The 26,115-nt window shown below is 40.7% G+C and overlaps 3 protein-coding genes across 4 annotated transcripts; all 3 read left to right on the top strand.

Moving 5' to 3' along the window:
• The first annotated feature begins 679 nt into the window (after positions 1 to 679).
• Positions 680 to 11,806, top strand: acer3 (alkaline ceramidase 3). Its single transcript, XM_069510041.1, has 11 exons — positions 680 to 846; positions 3,956 to 4,066; positions 4,260 to 4,312; positions 4,684 to 4,736; positions 5,007 to 5,088; positions 5,194 to 5,229; positions 7,608 to 7,666; positions 7,791 to 7,892; positions 8,682 to 8,786; positions 9,191 to 9,236; positions 9,328 to 11,806. The coding sequence occupies exons 1-11, from the start codon at positions 744 to 746 to the stop codon at positions 9,379 to 9,381; spliced, it is 804 nt and encodes a 267-aa protein (XP_069366142.1). The 5' UTR covers positions 680 to 743; the 3' UTR covers positions 9,382 to 11,806.
• A 4,670-nt stretch (positions 11,807 to 16,476) lies between these two features.
• LOC138404911 (neutrophil collagenase-like) lies at positions 16,477 to 22,783 on the top strand. Of its 2 annotated transcripts, XM_069510442.1 has the most exons (7): positions 16,480 to 18,427; positions 18,519 to 18,644; positions 19,058 to 19,219; positions 19,699 to 19,828; positions 19,934 to 20,070; positions 20,154 to 20,313; positions 20,974 to 22,783. In XM_069510442.1, the coding sequence occupies exons 1-7, from the start codon at positions 18,268 to 18,270 to the stop codon at positions 21,008 to 21,010; spliced, it is 912 nt and encodes a 303-aa protein (XP_069366543.1). In that variant the 5' UTR covers positions 16,480 to 18,267; the 3' UTR covers positions 21,011 to 22,783. The 2 variants fall into 2 exon arrangements, with proteins under 2 accessions (XP_069366542.1, XP_069366543.1); XM_069510441.1 differs by having other exon boundaries at positions 16,477 to 18,427; positions 20,154 to 22,783.
• Positions 22,784 to 22,903: 120 nt separating this feature from the next.
• Positions 22,904 to 25,831, top strand: LOC138404910 (collagenase 3-like). Its single transcript, XM_069510440.1, has 10 exons — positions 22,904 to 23,083; positions 23,194 to 23,441; positions 23,531 to 23,679; positions 23,873 to 24,001; positions 24,093 to 24,254; positions 24,366 to 24,492; positions 24,601 to 24,734; positions 24,852 to 25,011; positions 25,102 to 25,205; positions 25,326 to 25,831. The coding sequence occupies exons 1-10, from the start codon at positions 22,985 to 22,987 to the stop codon at positions 25,433 to 25,435; spliced, it is 1,422 nt and encodes a 473-aa protein (XP_069366541.1). The 5' UTR covers positions 22,904 to 22,984; the 3' UTR covers positions 25,436 to 25,831.
• The last annotated feature ends 284 nt before the right edge of the window (positions 25,832 to 26,115 follow it).

The following is a 26,115-nucleotide window of genomic DNA, read 5'->3' as shown; positions in this document are numbered from 1 at the left end:
CAGCTTAAACACAAACACACGGGTGTGGATGTGTTGGCTGATGATGTGGGTGGCTTGGCACGACATAGAACAGAAGCAGGAGGAAGTGAAATGATGAAGTATTCAAAATGATTATTAATGTCTCAAATAAAAATCAAACAGGATAAATGTTCGGAATGTTTTTTACAGTAGTCCAGACTGGACAAACTAAACACCTATTGAGTTTTTATGACAACTGAAGCTACCACAGATTCTTTTTCATGTTTGGAAGGAGAGGGTGAGGTGAGGGGTGTTCAGCTGCAACATGTGATTTCACCACTAGATATCACTAAATTCTACACACTGAATCTTTAAATGTAATCTGCTCCATGTACAGGACAGTATTGAAATGCTGTTTCTCTCTAATCCTCAGTGTAAACATATAAGAACACAACATATTAATTATTTTTTTAAAAAGAACACAACATAGTGTGCAGCCAAAGGGCACAGGGTAGATAACATGTGAGTAATGCTAACTGGAAAAGTGTGAAATAATAAAAAATAGAAATAGAATAATAGAAATAAATCAAAGAAAATTGGAGCAGATATATTTAATTTATATTTGATGAATACACATTTTATTAAAATACATGGATATGTATATGTAGGCTACAGTTATGTGAGGGGGAGGAGGTGCAGTGCTCGTGCTCATGCTCGTGCTCGTGCAGTGATGGGACCACAGTCCGTTAGCAGACAGCACAGCCTCCTCCTCCTCCTCTTCCATCATGGCTCCCTCGATAGACAGGCAGGGATACTGGGGGCGGCCGACCTCAACGCTGGACTGGTGCGAGGAAAACTATGTGGTCTCTTTCTACATGGCGGAATTCTGTGAGTACAACGCGAGGGCATGCCTCTCTTGCAGCTCAGTGTTCCCCGCAGGTGGACAGGAAGCGATCGCGCTGTGGCGCACAGACAACATGAGGTGTGAGAATAGCGCAGCGTGTCGGTGTCGGGGTGCGAGTCTCTCCCGGTGAAGTGGGTTTCACGTCAAGCTCGGTGCTCGCTACGTTCCCTCGACACGAACGGAGCTAACCTGCCGATCGGAGCGGAGGTGCGAGGAGGAGGAAGAGGCTGCAGCTGCCGGGAAGACGCTGCTGCCTGCCGGGAACATTGTGCTGAACTCGTTCGCCTGGTCCGAGCTGCTCTCATTGCTCTGTTATGCTTTACTTTAGTCTGAGCAGCGTCATCTCTCAGCCATCACAGATCAACATCTCAACACATGGCCCCTCGTCTGTGTTTTCCCCTTTAGTCACACATTTCCTCCATTCTCTCTGTGCGCCTCGCTGCTGAAAGGGAAACTGGTTCATCAGGAACCAGTGTCTTTCAGATTTAAACTCTGTTAGAAGCACTGCAGTTCGAACAGCTGCCTGTTCACACAGGACTTGTGGCTGCAGCTTTTCCTGACATGCATCACACATGCTTTAGTGCTGGAGCTTTGAGTCCAGCTCCACTGGACAAACACCACCACTGGAAACAATACCTTCAACCACTTCCGTCCTCTAAACATTGGGAATGCAGAAGAAAGCCTGAGCTGCTTTCAACCGCAAACCAGTGTTGTCATCTCATGTGTATTATTCATATTCCCTGCACGCTTATTATTGATTCAGATGCAGATTCAGTAGAGCACCTCCCTCCTCCAAGGCCCAGTAGAAAATGGTGAAAATGTGGAAATTCGCAAATGAAATCTTGAAACTAATTTGTGGATCTGTCCCCTGGATCGGCACCAACCCTAGAACTAGAATTGCTCTCAGTAGAGCACATACCTCGGCCATGGCCCAACACAAACGCAAAGATATGAGTCCCTTAAATGCGCCTGATTTTTTCATCGAGGTCCTGGGAAATTGGTGAAAAATCTCAGCAATGTTAGGGAAAGCTAATACTGCTCCGGATCCACACCAAACTTTGACGGGTTCTTCAGTGACCTATATCACATCATTCCACCAAGTTTCGTGGAAATCTATTGAGTTGGTTTTGTGTTATCTTGTTCACAAACAAACATACAACCGACCAACAAACGTACAGGGGTGAAAACACAAGCTCCTTTGCAGCGATAACTAAAGATAAACTGTTGAGTGATATTTCACTGTGTGTTGAGGAACCTGTATCCACCTTTCGTTTGCAGTTGTCATGTTGGCGAAGTGATGCAACAGTTAGGCAAAGGTGAACTCAAGCCAAGTGGGTTGAGTTTATTTATTCATATATATATATATATATATATTACTTTTCATCTTCTTTATTCTTGTCCATGTTAAGAGGACCTCAGTCACACTCTTCTTCTCCGTCTTCTGTAAAGTACAAACTCTGAACATCCACCTGTGGAGCACACATTGTACTGTAGTACTACTTTGATGCAGCATATCTAGGATACTGACACATGACACATGCTGACCGGGCTTCAGGAAGGTTTTGGTTTAGAGGAATTGTTTGGCATTCAAATGGCGATTCAGGTTACAATGGTTGGAATGTGGCATTGTGAACGAGGAGAAGACTTTAATCCTAATTCAATGTGAGCTTTTGTGCAGTATCTCTCTTTGAAAAAGCAGCAGCACACGCTGAGGGTTGAACACACAGACACAGAGGGATGTTGTAGCGAGTCTCTCACGCTGGAGAGAAGCGTCTCATCCCATTGTTGACAGCTGTGGTTGAGAAGTGAAAACTATTCATTCACATGTTGCATGTAGTGTGCGCTTGGTGTGCGTGCATTTATTGTCAGTGACCAAAGTCCACACACGTCACTCCAAGGGACTCGCCTTCGATCAGATACCTGCAGATGAAGTGTGGCGTCGGTTGTGAAATTACTTGTCAGCAGGATTAGCGTTAAAACTAATCGACACCCTTGTGAGCTCGAGTGTTGTCCACGCCTGAGTTTACACATGGCCACACCCAGGTTATGCTCGGAACAGTGTGGAACTGTTTAATCAGGTGGGCCTGATATGTGGATCAAAGGTAAATACAGTTCCACCACTTCAACCACAGAAAAAAAAGGATTGAATGCTTTGAAAAGAACTTAATGAATTCCATTGCTGTTTCCACACTTTTCCACAGAAAAGGTGCATTACAACATAGTGCAACATATGGTTCAACAATTATGACTTTAACTCACACATGTTATAATCAGTGCGTAATCCACTGAATATTTTGAATTGCTTAGTCATTAGGACATTAGAAGATCCATAAAAACCCAGAGTGAGTTGATCATGTGTCTTGTTTTCTTCCAACCAGCTGTGGAAAACCTACAGATATTCCTCCAGCTGAAATACTAGAGTAAGACAAGGAGATCATTTGCACATTTGGGAAACTGGATCCAACACATTGTTTTGTTGAAATATGAAAACATAAAAAAAATCCAACCAATAGAATCCCAGGTGTGGTGTTGACAAATGACAATCTCCGTGCCCTCGTTGTGGCTGCGTTTATTTGTTTGAGAGTGCTGTATGGGTGCTGCCTTTAACTGGGTTCTTGCACTCGTATTCGTGACTGTGCAAATCAGTCCGAGCAAGGCTATTTGAGTGTGGAGGCTGGATTTTGTGTGAAAAAGTGTACAATCTGAACATAATGGCCTGCTCTCTAACCGAAAGACAATGCTCTGGTATAAAGAGAGGGGGGGGGGGGGGGGGGGACATACATATTAACATATATATTAATATAGATGCACAGAAGAGGAAGTATTTCAGTGCAGTGCAGTTTGTTCAAGTAATACAACAGTAGATTGTTGGTGGAAATGAACATAGCAGCAGATGTGTGTACATAACCTCCCTGTGCAGTTATGAGGATTCTGTAAGTTATCATTCATGTTGTTATCGTCATGATCTCAACTTGCCTCACTGAACTCTCTCTGCCGTCATATCACCCGATCACTGTAACATTCCTATTTCTTCTGATATCACGCAGGTCGTATCATCTGGCTCTAATTCATGTCTGGTGTCTTTATGTACAGGGAACACTGTCAGCAACCTGATCATGATCATTCCTCCCATCTGCGGGGCCATCCAGACGTATCGTGACGGCCTCGAGTTCCGCTACATCTGCTCCTTCCTGGGACTCGCAGGTTAGAAAGTTAAAACAACTATGGCTCTACACATTAGTGACAGTACTGACGCCAACTCTGCTCTTATTTACATGGTTTAGTGACTGTCAGCAGTCAATAACGATAACGATGCCCTGTCATCATAATGCATGCATGGAAGAATGTCTTGACATTTCATTGGTCTGAATGTTTTGTGGGGTTGTGTCTCATCCAGCTGTCGGTGTTGGTTCCTGGTGCTTCCACATGACTCTTCTGTATGAGATGCAGGTGGGCCACAGTGTTACAGTTAAATCTAAATTATATATATGTACATCACCTATCTAATCTATTATTAATACCTCAGTTTCTTGCAGCATGATTTTGAAAATATGAGCTCAAATATCTGTGAAAGGTTTTTAAAGGAAAAAAAAAATCATAAATATAGAACAAATATACAGCTTTTTTCATCCATATAATATTATGACTTTTCCTTGTTATATAACAACTTTACTTCACGACATCATTCTCGAAATCGCAGAATCAATTTCCTTTTCTTCCAGTTGCCCTAATACTCTGCTGCTTAATGCTATGCTAAATGATGCTATAATAACATCCTGTGGTGATGTATTCATATGGTCTCTCTGTATTCTCATTCGCAGCTACTGGACGAGTTGCCAATGATTTACAGCACATGTGTCTTTGTCTACTGTCTGTAAGTGGCTCCACTCTCACGTCTGATGGAGAATAGCTGTAGTGTGATATTGCATGTAAACTGAACCAGTGACTCCCTGCCTGATCATGTGTCACATTTCCAAGACAGTAGAGTCATCCTCTAGTGGACTGTATGTAACGGATCTATTGATTCTAAACTGGACGTGTTCCTCTTCTCACTTCAGCTCAGCGTGTTATTTCCTTGCATTCTTTATGGTTATTCAATCTGAACATGGAAGTTAAACATATTTCACATGTTCCTTTTTTTCAGATATGAGTGCTTCAAAGAAAAAAACACCATTAGTTTATTTACTATAGCATTATTACTAATCTTCAGCGTGTCAGTGACTCTGGTGAGTTTTCACTTTCACTACATGATCATTATAATACCCATTTAATAAAGGAACCGTAGCATCCATCATAGCCTCCTGACTAGCTGCTGTGTTTATGTTTGACAGGTTTACCTACAGTGGAAGGAGCCAGTGTTCCACCAGGTAAGGGAGGGCTCTGTGTTATCACCTGGCTCAGATTGCTCATTGTTTGCTGTCAGGGCTCAGTGTGCCTTAGGTCACTTTGACTTTGTGCAAACACTTGGCTTTCCAAACATAGCATGCAACATTGTTTGCTGTTTTAATAAAGGCTCTACAGGTTTTAACGTTAATGTAGCAGCAACAATTATGTAAATATACATCGGAGTAAGTCACGCTCCTTCTTCGTGTATCTCAGTGTGCGCTTCTCTGGTCTTTGCTTTGGTTTCGGGTGCACGTTCATGTCTCTCTCCCAGCCCCTTCCGCATTTGTAAACCAAGATGGCTCCAGCTCTGACTGATAACAGTGATGATAGTGATAGGTATACACACCCAGGTGGAGGCATGGCGCTGTTTAACCAAAATTCCTGCAGCTATGGGCGGCACACAGGGTGGAATGATACCAGCCATGCTAACTGGCTGGTGGCTGCAATGCAGGCCCACAGAGAGAGCTTCAGGCTACAAGAGGGAGTGGGGCCCAAAATGAACTTTTAAAATCAAACATTTTCTGACCACAGTTTCTCACACGGAAGCTCCGATCATGGTCTCGAGCACCAACCCGCTGATGAGAAGGGATTTTACCAGTCTGCATGGCAGCTAGCTGGACTGCTGTTGACTCCCCTTCACACAAGGTCACTTTAATCAGTTGTGCCTCTGGTTGTGTTCACTTTCACTGGACTTTTCAACATCTATAGACTGCATCATAACACCCTGCTGAGAACAGAGTGGGCGTGAGGTGTGACTGATGAAGGAAGGATAATGAATATCATATAAACCGAATGTAACTCTTATCAAATCAGTTATGCAACATTTAATGACATTTGTACTACCTTTTTGTCTTGGACGTTATCTTTTCATCTGTTTGTAAGTCAGCAGGATTATGTATACACTACTGGACAGATTAGTATTCAACTTGGTGAAAGGAGGCGTTATGCATCAGGAAAGAATCCATCATGCGGGTTGATAAAGGAACAATATGAGATTCGTTTTTCCTTCATTTCTTAGTGAAGAATTTGTGGATCACGATGGAAAATATCAGGCATGTGTATGGGACGGATATTTATGAGTTTGTGCAATTTTGATTTAGTGAATTCAAATGTTGTTTCATAAGTTCGGCCTTGGTGGAGGTATATGTATACATTCTGGGTTTATAGCATGTTACAGATCAGCTAAGTATTTGTGCAGGTGTAAAAAACGTCATGCTATTGTTTCTGTTTAAGTTAACTGTTGTCTTGGCTACGCAGTGTTTGTACCCTTATGGTTTGTACCTGCAGAGTGTCACATTGTGTGTGTGTGTTGCATAACAACAGTGAGGACAATGTGAAAAAGCTGCTTATGTTTACTCTCTGGAGGTGACTTTGTTTACTAATGACAGAGCTCCATGGTGGTTCATAACAAGACTGATAGTGTTCCTGACGAAGCACAATGAGCCAACAAAGAGACTGGAGTCAAATGGTAACTTGTGAATGATGAGAAACGATGGAGTGAACATGAATTGACAGTTCAAGCAAATGAAATGATGCAGGTTTTGTTTATTCAAAGTTTTGAGCAATGTTTTTTTTCAAAAAAGAAACAATTAAAGATCCAGTGTGTGAGATTTAGGTGAAAGGGAACTATTGGAAGAAATGGAATGTAGAATAATGATGTTTTCACTAGTTCAGGTTCAGGTTCTTTTTTCATGTTTGGAAGGAGAGGGTGAGGTGAGGGGTGTTCAGCTGCAACATGCAATTCAACACTAGATATCACTAAATTCTACACACTGTACCTTTAATCAAACACTAACAAAATATATATATTTTTTAATCACAAGAAAGAGCAGGGTTCAGGAACATTAAACCAAAAACAATCAACTGAAAGAGAGTTCATGTCTTTTGGTTCTGCTTGTGGCCACTATGTGCTCCTGTGGCGCTGAAGCAAAGAGCAGGGAGGTGAGGCTGCAGGCAGGAACCTGTGGACAGGGGATGAAGTGACCTTGATAATGTGAGAGAGGCAACGCAGGGTGGCTTTTTCACAACTTCCACTCAGTGATGGAAGAGAGAGGATGAGGATAATCCTGCAGCATCATCTTTGTGCCCTCTCCAGCTCCTCACAGAGGCCTGTTGTCAGCCCCCTCCCCAGACTGGGCTAGCAGAGAAAAAACAAAATGGAGGAATAGTTAAAAGCATCATTTGATGTGTTATTCTTTTCTGATTTTTTTTATCATCCGGTGACTGCTCAGATTCAAGTGGGTCATCACGTTAAGCTCCGGTGACCTGATGAAAATTAGAAAATAGTCAGTAAATGTTTTATCTGTCATCCACCAGTTCTCACTGTGTTCTAAAGTCAAATAACTGTCCCTTGTTTTAGGTCATGTATGGAGCTCTAGTAGCTTGTCTAGTGTTGCGCTCCATCTTCATTGTAACATGGTGAGTTTTCCAAGAGGAGCATTCAAATCTTAAGTATTACCACATCAAATGAAAGTGTCATTCATGTTCTATAAAGTAAAAACGTGTTGACGGACATTCTTTGTTGTTTCTGTTTGAATCGCAGGGTGTACCCCTGGCTCAGACCGCTGTGTTACACCTCCTTGGGTATCTTCTTGTTAGGATTCCTACTGTGGAACATTGACAATATCTTCTGTGACTCATTAAGGTGAGGATTTGCAAAGTTCATTATCCCCCCCATTAGAGCTGTGGTTTGGAAAATGTTCAAATCAGTGATATTTACCTTTTTGTGGCATCATGACAATTGAATGCATTTTAATCTTAGTAAAGACATGCTCATGCACTACTCAAACTTTAACTTGATTTATTTTTTCTATGATTCATGTCTAGATACTGTGTATTAGTAAGTAAGTAAGTTTACTTTATTTATGGATCCCCATTTGGTGGGCCTCTCGTCTTCCTGGGCCCCTGAATAAGAAAGAGTATTAGCCACTAAAAGGAAAAATTAAGAGATTTCAAGAATAGAGTCATAATTTTACAAGAAAAAAGTCACAACATTACAAGAATACAGTTATAATTTTAAGCTGTGTCATGTGTAGGAATATCAGAAGATCAGCCTGTTGCCTGCATAAAAACAGGAATGTGGAGGATCTTGTTTTACGTTGCACTTGAGAATATGTTTCACAAATAAGGAAATACTTAAAAAGCACATTAGCACCACATTATCATGACAGGACCTAATAAAGATTTTTAAGTTTTGGAGGAGGAAATGTTTCTTAGTGGTCGACTGTAAAGTGATTGTGTTATTCAGAGGGGTTTTGTAGTTTTTTCTTTATTCACATATTTTGACTTCTTTTTTTAAATCACAGACTTTTAAATGAATTATGGCTCTAGCACTCTGCCTCACACTACTCTCACACTGCACTGCAATATCAAACTATTTTAGGTATTTGTTTTGACATTTAATCAATCTGTCAACATTATCTCTGTATCTCAGAGCCAGCAGAAAAACGCTGCCCTCTGGTGTTGGAGTAGTAACACAGTTCCATGCCTGGTGGCACATCTTCACAGGCCTGGGATCCTACCTGCACATACTTCTCAGGTAAGCTTCTCTTCCAGTAGCAGGGGATAGCAGCTGGAAGTTGTTGGATGTTTTCTGGAAGCTAGGGAAACGAGAACTCAGGGAGCAACTGTCATCCTATAATGGATGCTTCGATCTTTACCACACATCTAAACCTTTCGTTGTGTCCCTAAGAGTGGGAGCCTCTCTGTCTGGCACATTTGAGTTCAATATGAAGGTCCCTGAGTGTAGACGTGACAATTTACAGCTAGTTTGCTCTTTATTTACAACCTGGCTTTGGGTATTGCTAGGAGGGAAGGGAGTATGTGTTGACAGACTCTGTTCTCCTGATGGTAAACGAAAGCAGATCTGCTGTGTGAGGATGCTCAAAAAATGTGATTGGTGAGTTGTGTTCACTGAAGTTAAGTGTTTGGTTTTTTTTTCAGCCTGCAGTTCAGGTCAACCTACCTCCAGTACAGACCAAAAGTAATGGTATGTGTAGCGCTCAGCCTTTGCATATATTGGAACTGTTTTCATTCCTTCTTGAAGTCAACCACACGTGTCCTGTTCTGTCATTGTTCAGTTCCTGTGTGGAGTTTGGCCCACGTTGCAAATTGAGCCACAGAAGATGAGCTGAGTTGAAGGGACGGGCAGCAGCTTGAGGATGGTGACTGCCATAATCCACACACCATCGGCACAGGGACCTGCCAGTGCCCGCTGCTGGGAGCTCAGCCACCAGGCAGGGGGCAGGTGGACCCTCAGACACCTCCCCAGGGAGCCTTCGGTTCTGCGCTGTGGGAATTTACTAAGTACAGTATAGCACTGATTCCAGTTTTAAGAAGTGGAAGATTTTCCTCATCAATCATAACGTGTTAGACTAGATCTTTATTGTAATTTCATGTCATTTTCAATGCAGACATGATTTGTAGTCCACTGCACTGGTAACTGTTGAATGGTTTATAGTTGTTAGTTTGATTAGAGTTTGGGAAAATAATTCACATTAGCTTATTAATCATGGTATGTTCGATTCCGTGAATGTTTGAATCCCCATTATCCTAATTATATTCAAATAGATCCCTCAGCTAAAGTTTAACTAAGACTATTGCTTATGTGTAGTTTTAAAAGTAGTTGAAGGAGCTGTATCAACAACTCAGTGTATTCATATCCCTTTTCATGGAGTATCATATTGTGTTTGTTTGTGCTCACTACATGTGCGGTGACACTAACTTCCTTCAGGAGCAGCTCCGCAGCAGTCTGAGTTTGTGATTCCAAGTGTTTTATCATTCAGGCTTCATTTTTTACTCAACATTTTCATATTAAGACTGGAAATCTGTATTTTGCTGTTGTTGCCAAAGTCGCTCTGGGATTAAAAACATTCATGTAATCTTACCTCATTCAAAACAAACTAGAAATGCAGCGCTTACATATAGTTTTGTTACGATACGTCATTGCACTGACTTTTCGTTTTTGTTCAGGAGCGGGGTAAACTTGGTTCAGCTAAATGGAGCTGAATACATTTTAACAAAGTTATATTACACCTATATTACATCTACGTCCTTTATGTAGTTGTTTAAGTTCACACAAGTTCGTGGTCTCTGAAGGACCAAGGCCTGAGAGACACTTTTCAAACTCACAGGGATTTTGTGTTGAGTTTTGTGTTGGGTTATTGTATCAGAATAACAATCAGCTTCCACTGTGAATGTGTTAGATGTAGAAACCACTTTGTTGGGATCAGACCAGTGTATTGAGTGTGATCAAACATCAGTGGAAATGCTCCATCAGTGTGTCTGCAGTCTAACTCAAGCCAAACCACTGGTCAGATTATTACAGCTGATGAGTTCGGCTCACACGGACGGCAGTATGAGTGAAGATGATGATAGTTGAAACCCAGCTAACGAAACCAGCTACAAAGATGAACTGTTCATGAAGCTTTTTTTAAATCATTATAATAGTTGATATTCAAGGGACCAAGTGCATGAATGGAACATATCTGAATGATTGCATCTTATTGAGCTGCAGGGAATGGATCACTAGACACAGCCAGTTCTGGGAAGCTTTTTCTCTCGTGCTTCCTTTGTATCTGTCACAACAGTGAACAGTATTGTGTCCCGATCTTATTATTATTTGATTTACAGATCTACAGACCTACAGATTCAAAACTCTAACATCTCCCCAAAACACTGCAAGACTTTATTTATTTCTTCTTTTCTTCAATGAATGTGGCATCAAGATGGAGTGAAATGCACATGCACACCTTGCAGAGGTGTTGAACAGACTCTGATACAGCTCCGAGGTGGCAGAAATATCCAGCTTATTTCAGACATTGCCAAGCACATAAATAACCTGTAGCTACTGAGAAAAATGCTAATGATCTGAGGACTGAGTTTTCTTGTGCTGGATCTTTTGTGTTAAGCGAAGGGCTTTTTATTTACTATTTTTTTTGGTACTGTGAAATTGTGGACATGTGGTAACAATAGAACCTGAGGTAACTGGTGAACTGGAAGATGCACAATATGATCGCTGTAAGAAGACACTTGTATTTGCGTTGTATTATCTCGTCCTTTGATTTTCATTATTCATACATACATACCGTGTCACCAACCCGTATATATGCCTGAGTGTAACAGCTGCTTAGAGCCAGTGTTACTAGCATTGAAAAGCACAGAAGTACAATATATGGAAGAGAAGTATTAACGTCTCTGTGTGAGTTATCACAGCTCATCAGCTGTCAAAGAGGGTGCCTTATTGTTATCCTGGCAGTGTAATCCAAGTTGCCTTGTTGTCCTTTGTGTTGTGCGATGTGTCCTTCCCCCTGGTTATTAACAGTGAAAGCATCAGGAGGTCGAACAACAACAGCTTCTAATGCAAAGTGTGTGCCTGAGTCTTTGGCCTTCCATTCATTTCATGTGTCCAACAGCTTAGTTACAGGTCGCTCTACTGATGTTAACTGTGTTGAAATACTTATTATACTTTTGTGTTGAGGCCAGAAGAGCAATTTTATTTGAGCTGAACTTTGATGAATCCCTGTATTGTCAAATAAAAGAAAATGTTTCGGACTAAAACTGTTTCTCGCTTCACGTCTGTAACATTTCACTGCTCACTGCAGCCACTAATGACAAATGTACGACACAGAAGGCTGCAGTGTAAGAAATCATTGAAATACTAACAGGATTCTTTATCTACAGTTTTGTGCATGTTATTATAGACAATGTTAACTTTTATGGGAGATTGAATTGACTCATTCCACGTGAAGGTGTGGCAGTCGTTTATTGGTCCTGGCACAAACACTCTATGCACTGGCATCCATCAGAGAGAGAGGAGTGTTCCGTTAGCTCCTCTGACTCTCATGGATGACGTTAGTTGTCCTGCATTTGAACTAGGAAAACTGGTATTTGTAGAGTGGATTCATATATTTCACTACATCAGAGAAAATATTGGGGGGAGGGAGGGACAAGCACCGTTTTATTTCCAACAGTGTCAGTTAATTTAGAAAAGAGCTGAGGTAAGGTCAAAAATATCCAACCGTGTGTGTCTTATCTCTGTGAGCAACATTCTGCATTTATTTACCAAAAATAGTTTCAGGCTAGAAAGAAACATTCATTAATAAAGATTATATATTTTACAGTATTGTAGATGTATTGTACAAAGGTTTGATTCACTTCACGTATTATATCAGTTTCTCTAGTTTGATATGTTGCCTTCATGCTTAACTTCAGGGCCACTTGCTAAAACATTTGGTTTTGTCATGGCTGCTTGTTGTATGGAGTACTACAAATACACACACACACACGCACACGCACGCACACACACGCTAATCCTTTGAGGGTCTGGGGAAAGCAGGAGCCAATCTCAGGTGACATAAGCCTAGAGACAGGCTATACTCTGGACAGGACGCCAGTGTATCGCAGTGCCAACATACAGAGACAAACATCATTGACTCTCAAATGCAAACCTACGGACAATTTAGAGTCTCCAATGAACCTCACATGTCTTTGGACGGTGGGAGGAAGACAGAGTACCTCGAGAAAACCCACGTGAACACGGGGGAGAACATACAAACTCCACACAGCCAAACTGGGATTCAAACCAGTTCTTTGAACAGTGCTGACCACCACGCCACCATGTTGCCCACAGTTTGTCCAGCTATCCTCATTAGGATTTAGCTTTGACTTCTATTCATTATGGACAGCCCTGACAAAACCCTAACCGTAACCATGATCAGTTCATTCCTAACCCTTAAGTCTCACATCTTGCCCCTAACATTCACAGGAACCTCAGAAATTATGTTTAGGTGTCCCATCATGCTCTACTGCAAACACAACAACACAAACAATGCATCCCTGCGTCTTCTCTGGACCCCACGGGCAGTTCCTTGTGACTGACTCATTTCACGCAGGAACTCAGAGAGTTTAGAAGAAAAACAGCGACTAACTGTTTGAGAGAGGCCGGCCGATGCATACTTTGAGCTGAGTCCACCAGACATGTTGTTTTACTAAGGAACAAGGCAGAGTTGCATTGTCAAAGCTACCCACTGAGGTGAGTTGTAGCACCAGCAGGAGGTAGATGTAACAATGAGAGGAAACTTGCTGAGGTATGATCCACACTATCCAGTTTATGAACTTCATTAAAGAAGTAGAGGGGCGCTTAGAAAACTAGCACGTATAACCATTTAATTACCGATGTTCAAACAACAAGAGTTACTACCGTCACTGGTTTCCTCTGCTAGGTGCAGTTCAGAGCTTCCTGTGGCTCAGTGTGACCAAACATCACTGTTTTGACAAACATTACTTCACAACTTATTCACCAAACCATACAACACTTGATATGGAGAGATTGAGGAAACTGTCCTTGTTTTGAAGACATGCTGATTTCATTTTCTGTTATTTCATCACCAACACCTAAAAAAAACACTGTGGGCTTGTTCCTGTAAGATTATTACGTTTGTTTTGTTGTGTGTGCAGTAGAGCATGATGTGAACACTAAGATAACGCATAATGACAGTACACAGGGAATAAAGCAATATATACCACAATATAATGGTACAAGTTGTCATACAGGTTGTATATTGTGATACATAATATTTTAACATGGAAATAAGCTGCAAAGGGCAGTGAGTGAACATACGTGACTTATTTCCTTTACCTTTTCAGCTGAAACCTAATTTTGCTTCATGAGCCACAAGGGCAACGCACTCACTCACTCTAATTCCCAGATACTTCTCACATATTGACAGACACCTACTGGGAATAACAGAGGCATAACATGAAACGAACAACCTGAGCATAAAGTCACAACAAAGAGATTTTGTGAGGCATCATTTCCAACAGTGTTAGAGTCAAACTGTGTAAAATAAAACAAGTAAACTGACGTGCACTGACAAGTACAACTGTATATTGCTTGGCTGCAACTGTCCTCACTCAGGGTCTCCGAGCCACTACAGGCTTCCTTAAAGAAACAATGCACCACAAATGATTCACAAAACCACCACTGCCAAGCAGCTAACTAAAAACTAAAACTCTAAATGAAAGGCGAAGGCTGGAGTCACAGCAAACTCTTCAGCACCAACTTATTCAGTGGGAAAACTACGGGCAAAATTCTTAGTGGTGTGTTTTCAGACACACTGACGACGGGGAGAAGCTCTCACTGCCTCTGAAGGTGAGACAATGAGTCAGCACCGGGCGCTGGAGACTCAGGGTATATGAAGGCTCCCCACACCTGGGCTCAATCACCGCCAATCAGTGCCACACACACCCGGTTGCAGTGAGTTGATTCTCTCACCTCTCTCAGAGCAAGATGGAGCGCCCTCACAATCGTGTTATGAACACACACACATCCTTTCAGGGTCAAATCATTTGCAACAGCATTTTGGTGTTCAGTAAGCTGTGAAAACACAACGGTCATAGCACAGATCCAGAAAATGTCATCTTTCTGTGCACACATCAATCAGACTTTGACTAACACACACACACACACACTCACACACACTCACACACACTCACACACACACAAACACACACACACACACACTGTCGATCAGAGGAAGCCTGGAGTTTACAAAGACAATAAACTGTCATGTCATCACAACTATGTGAGTTTCTGCAGAAAAACATTGACACACATATATGACTCAACCTCACTCATGGGTTGAGAGGAGGTGGAGGAGAAGAGCAGGTGACCGATCTGGTAAAATCCCTAAACTCCCACATATAAACATAAATATATAATGTACATGGAGAGGAATCCCAGATGTTTATATGTGGGAGTTTTTATTTTGAGTTGCATTTACCTGTTTATCAGGATCTTTTAAATAATGTATTATTTTCTGCTCAAGGTGACAAGAAGGGGGAAATGACAAATGCTTAATGTTTATGCATTTATGCAACAGATTTAGAGCAGTGTGCAGATCAGGGTTATTATAGTTAACAAAAACTAAGACTAAAACTAAAACTAGCAATGAAAAAATAATTTAGTTAACTGAAATAAAAATAAAAACCATTACAAAAAAAACTAAAACTAAATAAAAACTACAATGAACAATGTAAAACTAACTAAAACTAAAGTGAATTGCAGATAAATTCAGCTTCGTTTTCGTTTTCTCCCTCTATAACTGTCTGTCCTGCAGGTGATGGTTAAAGAATGAAATTAAAGGACTTGATTAACCATATTTGGTGTCAGCTTCTACAAGTCAAGGCTTTCTCTTAATACCTGGAAAAACTAAAACTAAATAAAAACTAACTGAAACTAGTCATTTCCTTAACTAAAACTACAAAATCACTTGTTGAATTAAATGAAACTAAACTGAAATAAAAAAGTTAACTGAAAAACTAAATAAAAATAAAAACTAATGAAAATTTCAAAACTATAATAACCTTGGTGCATAGTCATGTGAAGTACAGTCTGTTCATGCTGAAAACAAATAAACATCAGACATCATCTTGTAGAGAGAACTATCATTTTAAATCAAAACCTAGTTCTTTCAAAACGACGGCACTTCATTCACATGATGTGACAGAGTTTTTTGGAAACTTCAAATCCAGGGTTGGCCTGCAGGGACAGCCGCAGCAGCCTGTGAGTCAGTGTCAATGTTTGTGTAATAGAGTCTTAATGAGCGCCATTAGCAGGTTTTTCCCTGTGCTCCCATTTCCTTTGACTCGAGCTTCGTTGAACCTGGTGATTAGATTGTGATTAGTCACTGATTATTCTGAATAATGTCTTAATATATCCCGAGGGTAAAGAAAAAAAAAGGATACTTCTTCAGTATCAAAAATCTTTTTGTTATCAAGCTAACAGCGAAACAGTGAAATCCCTTTGACTACTGCACAGATTGAATACCAAACATTTCATCCTCTACAGAAGAGGCAACTTCCTTAAAGTCCATCTGGTTCTTTCTCTGGAATCGACTTAGTTTCTTTCACAATCTTTTCAAAGTCCTGCTACTTATGATAATGTGGTGCTGATGTGCTAAACAAGTATTTAGTTATTTGTGAATCCTTTACTAAAGTAGAACTAAAGATGCTTCACATTCCTCATTTTAACACAGGCAACAGGGTGATCTTCTGAAGTTTACTCTCAGAATACTACAGCTTTTTTCCCATAAAGTTACAACTTCTTGTATTATTAAGACTTTATAGCCTAAATACTCTCTAGTAGAATGTTTCTACGTTGATGCTGAGTGTATTTCACTTTAATGTATTGGTTTATTTCGATTTTTTTTCTACCAGGTTCCAGCTTTAGTTTGTGTCTGTTTTTACAGTAATCAGAGGTAAATATATACAATCTAGAAGGTTTGATTAAGTTCACATGTAGACAGTGTTAATAATGTAGCTTACTTTAATGTTGGACATTGTCTATTAGGAGAACTTGCCAAAGGAGCTGCACCAACATTAGAAGAGAAGTTAAATTGCAGTTGAAAAGTGGAAAAAGTTGTATAAAGCCTTTTGTGGCTCCAGAGGAAACTACAGAAAATGAGAAAGACGAGCCATAGACATGAGTGTGTGTACATAATCAGTGTAAATGCATCAAATATTTTAATAAGTAGGGAGATTGCCTTCTTGCAATCACAGCCATTTTTTGTCAATCCAATCCATGTGCGTCCCACTCAGTATTGCACTGTCAGTAGTGTGCATTCTTGAAGTGTGCTACAGGATGCACATTAGCAACATTCTAAACTTGAGTGAAACAATCCTTGTTTTGCTTCTGTTAGAAATGTGTCCATGTGCCAGGATCATTACATGCAAAAGAAATAAAGGGTGCAGAGCAATAAATCTTCATTTTTCATTGCTGGTTCGATCCCTGGGTCATTCTGAATTGTCCCTAGGCACTGAACCATCCATCTAACTACGGATAGTAGAGCTGGATGCATGTTGTTGGGACAGGAGCAGATACACATAATTAACAGGTGGTCCCCACTGCAGCTCTGCACACAGCCCTGTGTACCAGCAGCAGCACAACTCAGACTGACTTGCTGGGACAAACCTGAAGATGCTCTGGCTGAGACTCCTGACTCTCCTGATGTCCGGCCTGGCCCCTGTGATGGGCCTGCCTGTCCGAGCCCCTCTTCCTGCACAACCCCACGCTGCAGCAGCTGAGGCTGACCAGGAGTTTGCAGAGGTATTTGTCATTTTGTACATTTCATACGATACCTGTTTAAAAAAGTAAAGACAGTGTGTTAGATTTACAGGTCTGTGTTTGGTATTTATGCAAAACTCACTCTGGATTTAGTAGTTCCAAAGAGACTCTAGCAGCTATGAAGAGGCCGCGCTGTGGTCTGTCGGATGTGGAACCATTTGGACAAACAATCCGATGGAAGAGGAGCACCCTCAGCTACAGATTAGAAGTGATCATACACAGCAGTGCAGTTAAAAGGAGTAATTGTGACTTTAACTGAAGAAGCCATCCCATCCCATTAGGTCAAGTCACAGACTGCAGCAGTTTTTTGATGTGAGCTAAATGCTAATATCAGCATGCCATGTTACGAATTCACCAAAAACTGAGGTGCTCTCTCAACTGTGTCTGGTTTCCGTCAATGCCCATCAGAGCCGGAGTTGATAAAAATCTGTGTTGACCCAGGTTGTCATTTGACCTGGGAGTTAATGCTGATTGAATCCATTCCCATTGCAGAGTCAAAAGCCAGATGTGTGCAGGTGTTAGTGTGTTTTACTGACCATTGGAAAAGAGGTTTGATAAACACAACCAATCATTTCACTCGGAGCAAATGAAATGATTTGCAGGCATACCTGTCGGTCACTAACTGACCTGTCTGTGCGCACACTGCCAATGCTCTCACAGCACAGCACTCTCCCAGAGTCTTCAGCTGGGGAGACACAGCCTACACTGCTGAAGCAGAGGCAAGAGCCAGACATTGGAGAGCGAGTCACAGATTAGTCGGCTTCTAGTAGTTGTCAGGCATTGCGAGTTGGGCGTGGCTGTGACGAGCTATGGTGTTCAGGTACTTGGTTGCAAACTACGTGCTGGATGAACTGAAAAAAGAAGATAAAGTACATCAAGTAGTAAAATTCTGCATATGTGCCTCAGGATTGCTGACTCCAACCTTCCCATCTCAGCCTCTAAGGTTCACAAAGCCGTCAGGGCAGCATGGAAACTCTGGTCCAGCGTTGCACTGATGAAATTTCGCAAACGGAGCAGGAAAGAGGCTGACATTGTCATCTCCTTTCACAATGGTGGTAAGATCTGAAGAGATCTCCCAATACAAACAACTTGACACAGCAATCCTGACACTGACATATGTCATACAATTTGCACTGTTTGTTGCAGACCATGAGGATGGCTCACCTTTTGATGGCAAAGGAGGAATCCTGGCTCATGCCTTTCTGCCTGGCTCTGGGATTGGTGGGGATGTGCACTTTGATGCTGAAGAAGACTGGAGCTTTAATTCTACTGGTACAAGAGTGAAGAACCTCAAAAGAGACATCTCTCTTTAAAGTCTAGTCTTTTGTTAAATGTCAAGAAATATCCTTTTTTTTTGGTGAGAGTAAAGCACAGAGCCTGGAAATATAGTTTGGGTGACTCCAAAGCTCACCATGAAACACAGGCCACAGCAGCAGGCACATGCTTCAAAAGATTTGTACTTACTTACTCTTAACTAATGATGGGTGTGTCTTGGGCGTACTGTGCAATAAACCCATCTGAATGCCATCTACCACACCTGCAGCTCGGCGGATTGCTATCACAATGGTGGATTTGCCAACACTTCTCTGCTTGTGACACTTCTCTGCTTGTGAAAGTGCACAATGTGTCTTGGTTGGGTTATATGGGTACCTCAAACCCTCACATGGCTTCTCTTCCTGTTCAAGGTTTCAATCTATTTGCTGTGGCAGCCCATGAATTTGGCCATGCTATTGGCCTGTCCCACTCATCTGACCCTGGAGCCATTATGTACCCAGCATACAACTTTGCCTCAAATTATGAGCCGCAGCTCTCCTTCCGCGATGTCAAAGACATCCAACACCTGTATGGTGAGTTCAGCTGGTTTCAGGAGCACCTTTTTTACTGCTTGGATTGATTTGAATGCAGAAATGTATTTGGGTTATTTTTGACCCGTTACATATTACAAATATTGTCAGTTTAGCCAGGTGACACTTTTGTGACACATTTGTGTAGATAAGAATTTTGTGTGTTTGTTCACATTGCAGGGGCGTGGGAATAAGCTACAAACCACAGCATCCTCCTTCTGTTTCATCATTATATTGCTGAAATCTGTTCAGTACCAGTGAAGCAATTTGTCAAGCATCAACAATTTATTTTGAAATCTAAATTCAAAGGTTTATATCATCTACTTCTGTCTGTGAAAATGTACTACTTGCAGGCAATCAAGATTTTGTCTTGAAAGTGACTCTTGCATTTACCATGCAGCTATTATTTGAATTTACCTTAGAAGGAAATGTGTTGGGAACAAGTGCAATGTGTTTTCATCTTTTTTTTTACCGGGCTGCAGGTATCAGTCCTGGTTTTGCTTCATTATTCTCAAAAAATCCTCCTCCGAGAACACCTGATAAATGTGATCCAGATTTGTCCTTTGATGCTGTAACAGAGTTACAACAGGAGGTCCTGTTTTTCAAAGACAGGTATGTAAACTCTTCCAGTGTGTGTATATAATGAAAGAACCCGACTCACATCTGGTGTTTCTTTGGTCTAAGGATAATGAAAAAAAGAACTTCCTGACCTTTCAGATTCATGTGGCGCAAACATCCTCAGTTTGAGGAGACAGGGATCACTCTCATTAGCAGTCTGTGGGCGGACATTATACCTCCCTTCTTGGATGCTGTCTATGAGAATCGGGAGAGGAATGTAAATGTGTTTTTCAAAGGTAACAACACGATCATTTTTTCTACTAAAGAATGTATATACTTCAATACCTGTGTATATGTAAGAGTAGTGTTTTTGTTTCAGGTCATCAGTACTGGATGCTGAAGCGGCAGAAACTGGAGGAAGGTTTTCCTAGAAACATCTCAGACTTGGGCTTCCCCTCCAGAATAAAATCAATAGATGCTGCTCTTCATTTCAGAAATGACCACTACACTGTGTTCTTCACTGGCCATGAGTGTTGGAAGTATGTACTGTGCTACAATCTCCCACAATTCTTTCCTTATTACCAGACTCATCTTATCTAACTCTAAAGGGCAAGTTTTACAGAGATATCAAGTGTTGAACTTGCATGTTGCAGCTGAACACCCCTCACCTCACCCTCTCCTTCCAAACATGAAAAAGAACCTGTGGTAGCTTCAGTTGTCATAAAAACTCAAAAGGTGTTTAGTTTGTCCAGTCTGGACTAATGTAAAAATCATGGTGGCCTCTGTAGAGAGGGTCCCCTCTATGTAAATATTTAAGTATTTAAATATAAAGGGTCTTTTCTGGGGTAAATGTATAATTCATACAATTTGGATGAAACTAACTAGTGAAAACATCATGGGGATTATTCTAAACAAAATTTCTGCTAATAGTTCCCTTTCACCTAAATCTTACACACTGGACCTTTAAATGCAACAGAAGAAATCTACTGTGCAGTTCTCACTGACTCTGTGGAGCTCGATTGCTTTTCAGCACAAAAAAGTTGGAGAATATTTAGATATAAGATGTTGCGTTCCTGTCCAATAAAGCACAGGCATTACTTTGAAGAATATCCTGATGTTGAAAAAGGTTACACATTATATAATATACATTATACTCTTGATTTGTATTATTCCTGATGATGAACCTTGATTCCCCACAGGATTTGTGCACATCTTCAAGGGAAACGTTCATTATAAATATGACTCTAACACAAAAAGTGTTGTCTCCACAAACCCTGCCTACGACGTGCTGGAATGCAACAGGGACAAAGAAACAATGAAATACTGATGGAGAGGAGATGATTGAAGGGAGATGCTCTATGAAGCTTGATGTGTGATGATGCTGTGTGTCTGCTGTCAGTGAAGAGTTACAAATCTCCATTTACCAACAAATTACCTTGGAACTGTTGAATAATAGAGAAGTGGATGTGTGCCAATGTGTCATACAATGCTGTAATAAGGGTGTGCAATCATGTTGTGGTCACTTTAAACATAGAAATTAAATGTGCTTTATATGTTTTCTAGTTTTTCTTGATGTTACTCATGCTCCTTCTACTCCATAAGGTTGCATGCATGTATTTTATGGTTTCATGTTTGCATCACTATGACACTGTAATTAATTGGTCACTGATTATGGGGAAAACATTGTAATGTTTATCTTTGTTATCATTTTAAAAATGAATTGTTATATTTTTTGATTAACACATGCTTATTCCTTCTGAGATTCTGGGTTTTACAGCTGTTGCTTCATTTACATGAGACAATACATTTCACAATTAAATAATTACCGTTCTTGTCAATCTCCAATATTAGCTAACAGTGACAGCACGGTAGCTTTCCATTAACTGTTATGTATGAAGTGTAGATGGAGTTTTACAGACACATCACACAGCTCTTCCAACAAGTAAAACCCAATTAAAACGTATATACAGTACAGCACCGTGACTAAAATAATGTTTCTATCAAATCAATGATACAAGATTTTATCATCTGCATTGAAACATGTATTTTAATGAATAAAGTTCTGTGTTGGAATAATGAATTTGCTTATATATATAGGAAATAATAAAGTAGCCTCTGTAGTTATCACAGGGAAGGATGATTTGAGTCCATCAGTGCATGTGCTTTGTTCCATCACACAAACATAACTACTTATTTTATTAAGTCAAACAATAAATGATTTTTTGACTTTTTACGAGGCATCGTGACGCCACAGGCTTGGCAGAGGCAACAACAGCGTCAGGTCAGGAGAAGAGAGGTTGTGATTGTAAGGTCCAACTATTGAAGAAAAGAGTAAAGAACATGATCCACAGAGAACTGAAATAAGGAACTAAACGTAATTAATATATGCACTGGGCAAGTTCCACTGTGATGATACACGACATATGAGAAAAGAAAAAGCTGTTGGTCCCTGAATCTTCATTCATTTTACATTGTGATCTAGATCCATTGCATGCCAACCTTCAGTGTGATGCACAATAGATGCTTTTTCAGGTTTTGCTTCTGCCAAGGACGTTTTATTTCAGATATTGATCTTTTGTTTCTCTATTATTTATCTCATTTCAATCACTAGTCAAGCGTTTCTTTTGATTAAATACAAAATGAGGTCAAAACAGAAGGACTAATGTTGAGAATATTTTTTTAATGACTTTTGTAGATCCAGACGTATGTTACTAAAAACAAGATGATGTAATTGTGCCTCTGGGGTTTTTGATTATATTTTGCAATATGCCATAAAAGATGGAATTATGGCACCTTGTCAGTTAGGATATATTTTTCATACATTTTAACATGAATATCTACAGTTTCTACGATGCAAACATCTACCTCCCCTCAGTGTTTCCATTTTGAATCACTTCTGGATGCACATACAGACTTAAAAATTCTAAATGTTTGTTTAATATGATTTTTATTTTTTGTAAAACATTTTCTTTTCATTGATATACAATAAAATCTCTGTTATACATAGTAAACCTGACGTTTCATCATAATTGCAGAGTCTGTTTTGGAAATTTTTTGGTTGGATGAGCAATCAAAGTTGCCCTTCCTCTTCTCTACATATAAGGGATATGAGTTACTGACCCCAGAAGTAAGTTGCTCCACCTGGCCAGTCCCCAGCCTATAAAACATCAGCCTCCAGCAAGTGTAGTTCAGTGAATTCAACGAGGAATCATGACGACTTTCACCCTGAGCATTCTACTAAGCCTGGCAGCTGCAGTTTACTGTGTGCCAATATTACAGGTTACAAGTCAGGATGAGAGTTTTGCAGAGGTATGTATAATTGCTTTGCTCCTTAATGCATGTATAGTATTCTACAAAATAAGATCAGTACAACTGATGCACATCACTATGAAGAATCTAACACTTGTATTTTCTTGCAGAACTACCTGAAGACATTTTTCAACCTGACAGAGGAGAGCGGTCCAACTGTCAGACGAGGGATCAGTCCATTGACCAAGAAGGTGGCTGAGATGCAGAAATTCTTTCGCCTCAAAGTCACCGGGAATCTGGACACTGACACCATAGCCATGATGAAGAAGCCCCGCTGTGGCGTTCCAGACGTCAAGATCGCCCGTTACTCCATTACTGGAGAAAACTTCAAGTGGAAGACAAACAGCCTTACCTACAGGTGAAGGATCTGAAGAATGTGTTAGAGAGAACTGTGAGCATAACTTGTGATGATACTGAGCTTATTCTGTTTTTTTTATCGTCCTACAGGATTGAGAACTACACACCTGATCTGACCATCTCAGAGGTGGACGACTCCGTGGAGAGAGCCCTGCAGGTTTGGGCCAAAGTCACTCCCCTGAGATTTACGAGAATCTACAGTGGCACCGCTGACATCATGATTTCCTTTGGACGCCTAAGTGAGTGTAAAAGCAACAGGAGCAGACTCTCTGTCAGTTTACTGATAGGTCTAGGTGTTTGCTGAGTCTTGAATCTCGTTGGACAGCTGATCAATGATAGCAGGATGCAGAGGATGCATTTGAAAAAAAACTGTTGTCATTTGTTAGATATACAGGTTAGTGCTTTGAATCTGAATGTGCTTCTTCTTCACAGATCATGGAGATTTTTACCCCTTTGACGGCCCTGATGGCACGCTCGCCCACGCCTTCGCCCCGTCTCCTGGCATCGGAGGGGATGCTCATTTTGATGATGATGAGACCTTCACCTTCCGTTCCAATGCAGGTGAGTTTGCCGTTCATACAGAGTTCATACTCTATCAGTGTATTTGACTTGAAGCTGTAACTCACCTGTAAATCTGTGTTCTCTGCTGTAGGCTATATCCTCTTCTTGGTAGCTGCCCATGAGTTTGGCCACTCCCTGGGCTTGTCTCACTCTACTGACCCTGGTGCACTCATGTTCCCTACATACACGTACAGTAACCCTGACACCTTCGTTCTGCCCCATGATGATGTCAAAGGCATCCAGTCTCTCTATGGTTAGTATTAGCTGGATCACAAATATTTGGCCAAAATCCCTGATAGAGGACTTGCTCACAAAAGTCAGTGAGTTCACATGCAATATGACTTTGGTTTTATTTTACCTCCAGGTCCAAACCCTGACATAGTTCCTAGCCCTGGACCTCCACCCCCCACCACCCCTGATGTCTGTGATTCAACCATGGTCTTGGATGCTGTTGCCACCCTGAGAGGAGAAAATCTTTTCTTCAAGGGCAGGTAGCTGAATGCTCAAATATCTAAATGCTGATGTGTGTCAAGAATATTTATTTCTCCACTTAAGATCTGACCTGTGAGTTGATTTCTGATTTGAATGTGGGTCCTCAGATTCTTCTGGCGTAACCGCTTCGAGAGCACCAAGACTGAGCAGAGACTCATCACAAGCTTCTGGCGCCGTGCCCCAGTCAATATCGACGCTGCTTATGAGAGCCGTTTCTTAGATAGTGTGCTTTTCTTTAAAGGTATTTGTTCTTTGTGTCCACCTAATGCTCCTATATCGCACTGTTTTCAAGTCAAGATCATTTATCTTTACTTATGTTCACTCAAAAATATTCTCTTTTGATTTTTCACTTCCGCAGGTCGCCAAGTGTGGGCGTTCAGCGGCTATAACCTTGTACAGGGCTACCCAAAGTCAATCTCTAGTTTTGGTCTGCCCAAAACCATGGAGAAAGTTGACGCTGCTCTCTACAATAAGCACACTCGCAAGACTCTGTTCTTTGTCGGCAGGGAATACTACAGGTGTGTTCATTTCTGTGACTGCCTTAGGTAGGATGTTAATTTGACTCTTTAAATAGTGAATCATTCTAATACCTGTCTATGTTCCTTCAGTTACGATGATGCCAAGCAGACTATGGACCAGGGATTCCCGAAAAGAGTTGATGAGATCTTCTCTGGACTGACCAGCAAGGTGACTGCAGCTTTCCAGTACAAAGGTGAGCGGCAATTCAAACTCGTATATACTTTTCCAAGACAAAATGAAAATGTTGACAGTTCTGATTCTTTCCAGACTTTTCCTGAGACAGTAACTAACATCCACCATCTGTGCTCTGCAGGTTTTGGTTACATCTACAGTGGACCCAACATGTTCGAGTACAGCCTGTTGACCGGCAAATTGTTCCGCACGCTCGGGAACAACTACTTCTTACCATGCACAAACTACTAGACCCCTTTACTTATGCTGTGAATGTAGCTCCTCTGCACCAAGATGAAGGCACCAAAGATGAAAAAAAACATCCATGATATGTAAATTATATATTTTATAATATATAATTACAGTGTTACACATTTATGGGTATACTGGCTTAATGCCTGTTTCCAGAAAAGCACCTTATACCTTTTTTCAAATCTTTTCTTAAATGATCATTTTGTGATTTCAATCACAGTTTTTTTGATTTAACTTTAAATTTGTTTTACTTTATTCAAGTAATATTCACTGTTTTAGTATTGCTGTTGTGTTTAATGAAGTTGAACTGAATGTATGTATTCAGGATGTTTACAAAACTGTGACAGTGAAAATTGATTGTTGCATGAATTAGCAAATAAAAATTGTCAGCTTATATTTTGATTGTGTTTTGTTGTTATTTAGAATCTGCATGAATATTTGCCATGAGCTTCCTCCATGTTTGTTTTATTAACATTTTGAAAATTGGTCAGTCAAATTCTATATATTGGCTGTTCACAATTTATTGGACACATTTTTCATCAAAAAAAACCAGTGTTAATATATGGAATCAGTCCTTTATGAGCCACATGTACTTGACGAGGTTTACACATTACCATCACCAAAAGCCTGTTCCTTGTTCTTGAGGTGTAAGACAACTGCTGAGTCTTGGCCTGAGGAAT

Source organism: Paralichthys olivaceus, chromosome 15 (assembly GCF_024713975.1).
Source record: "Paralichthys olivaceus isolate ysfri-2021 chromosome 15, ASM2471397v2, whole genome shotgun sequence".
NCBI lineage: Eukaryota > Metazoa > Chordata > Actinopteri > Pleuronectiformes > Paralichthyidae > Paralichthys > Paralichthys olivaceus.
Note: the sequence above shows the minus strand (reverse complement) of the source record. Positions and strands in the feature narration are given on the sequence as shown.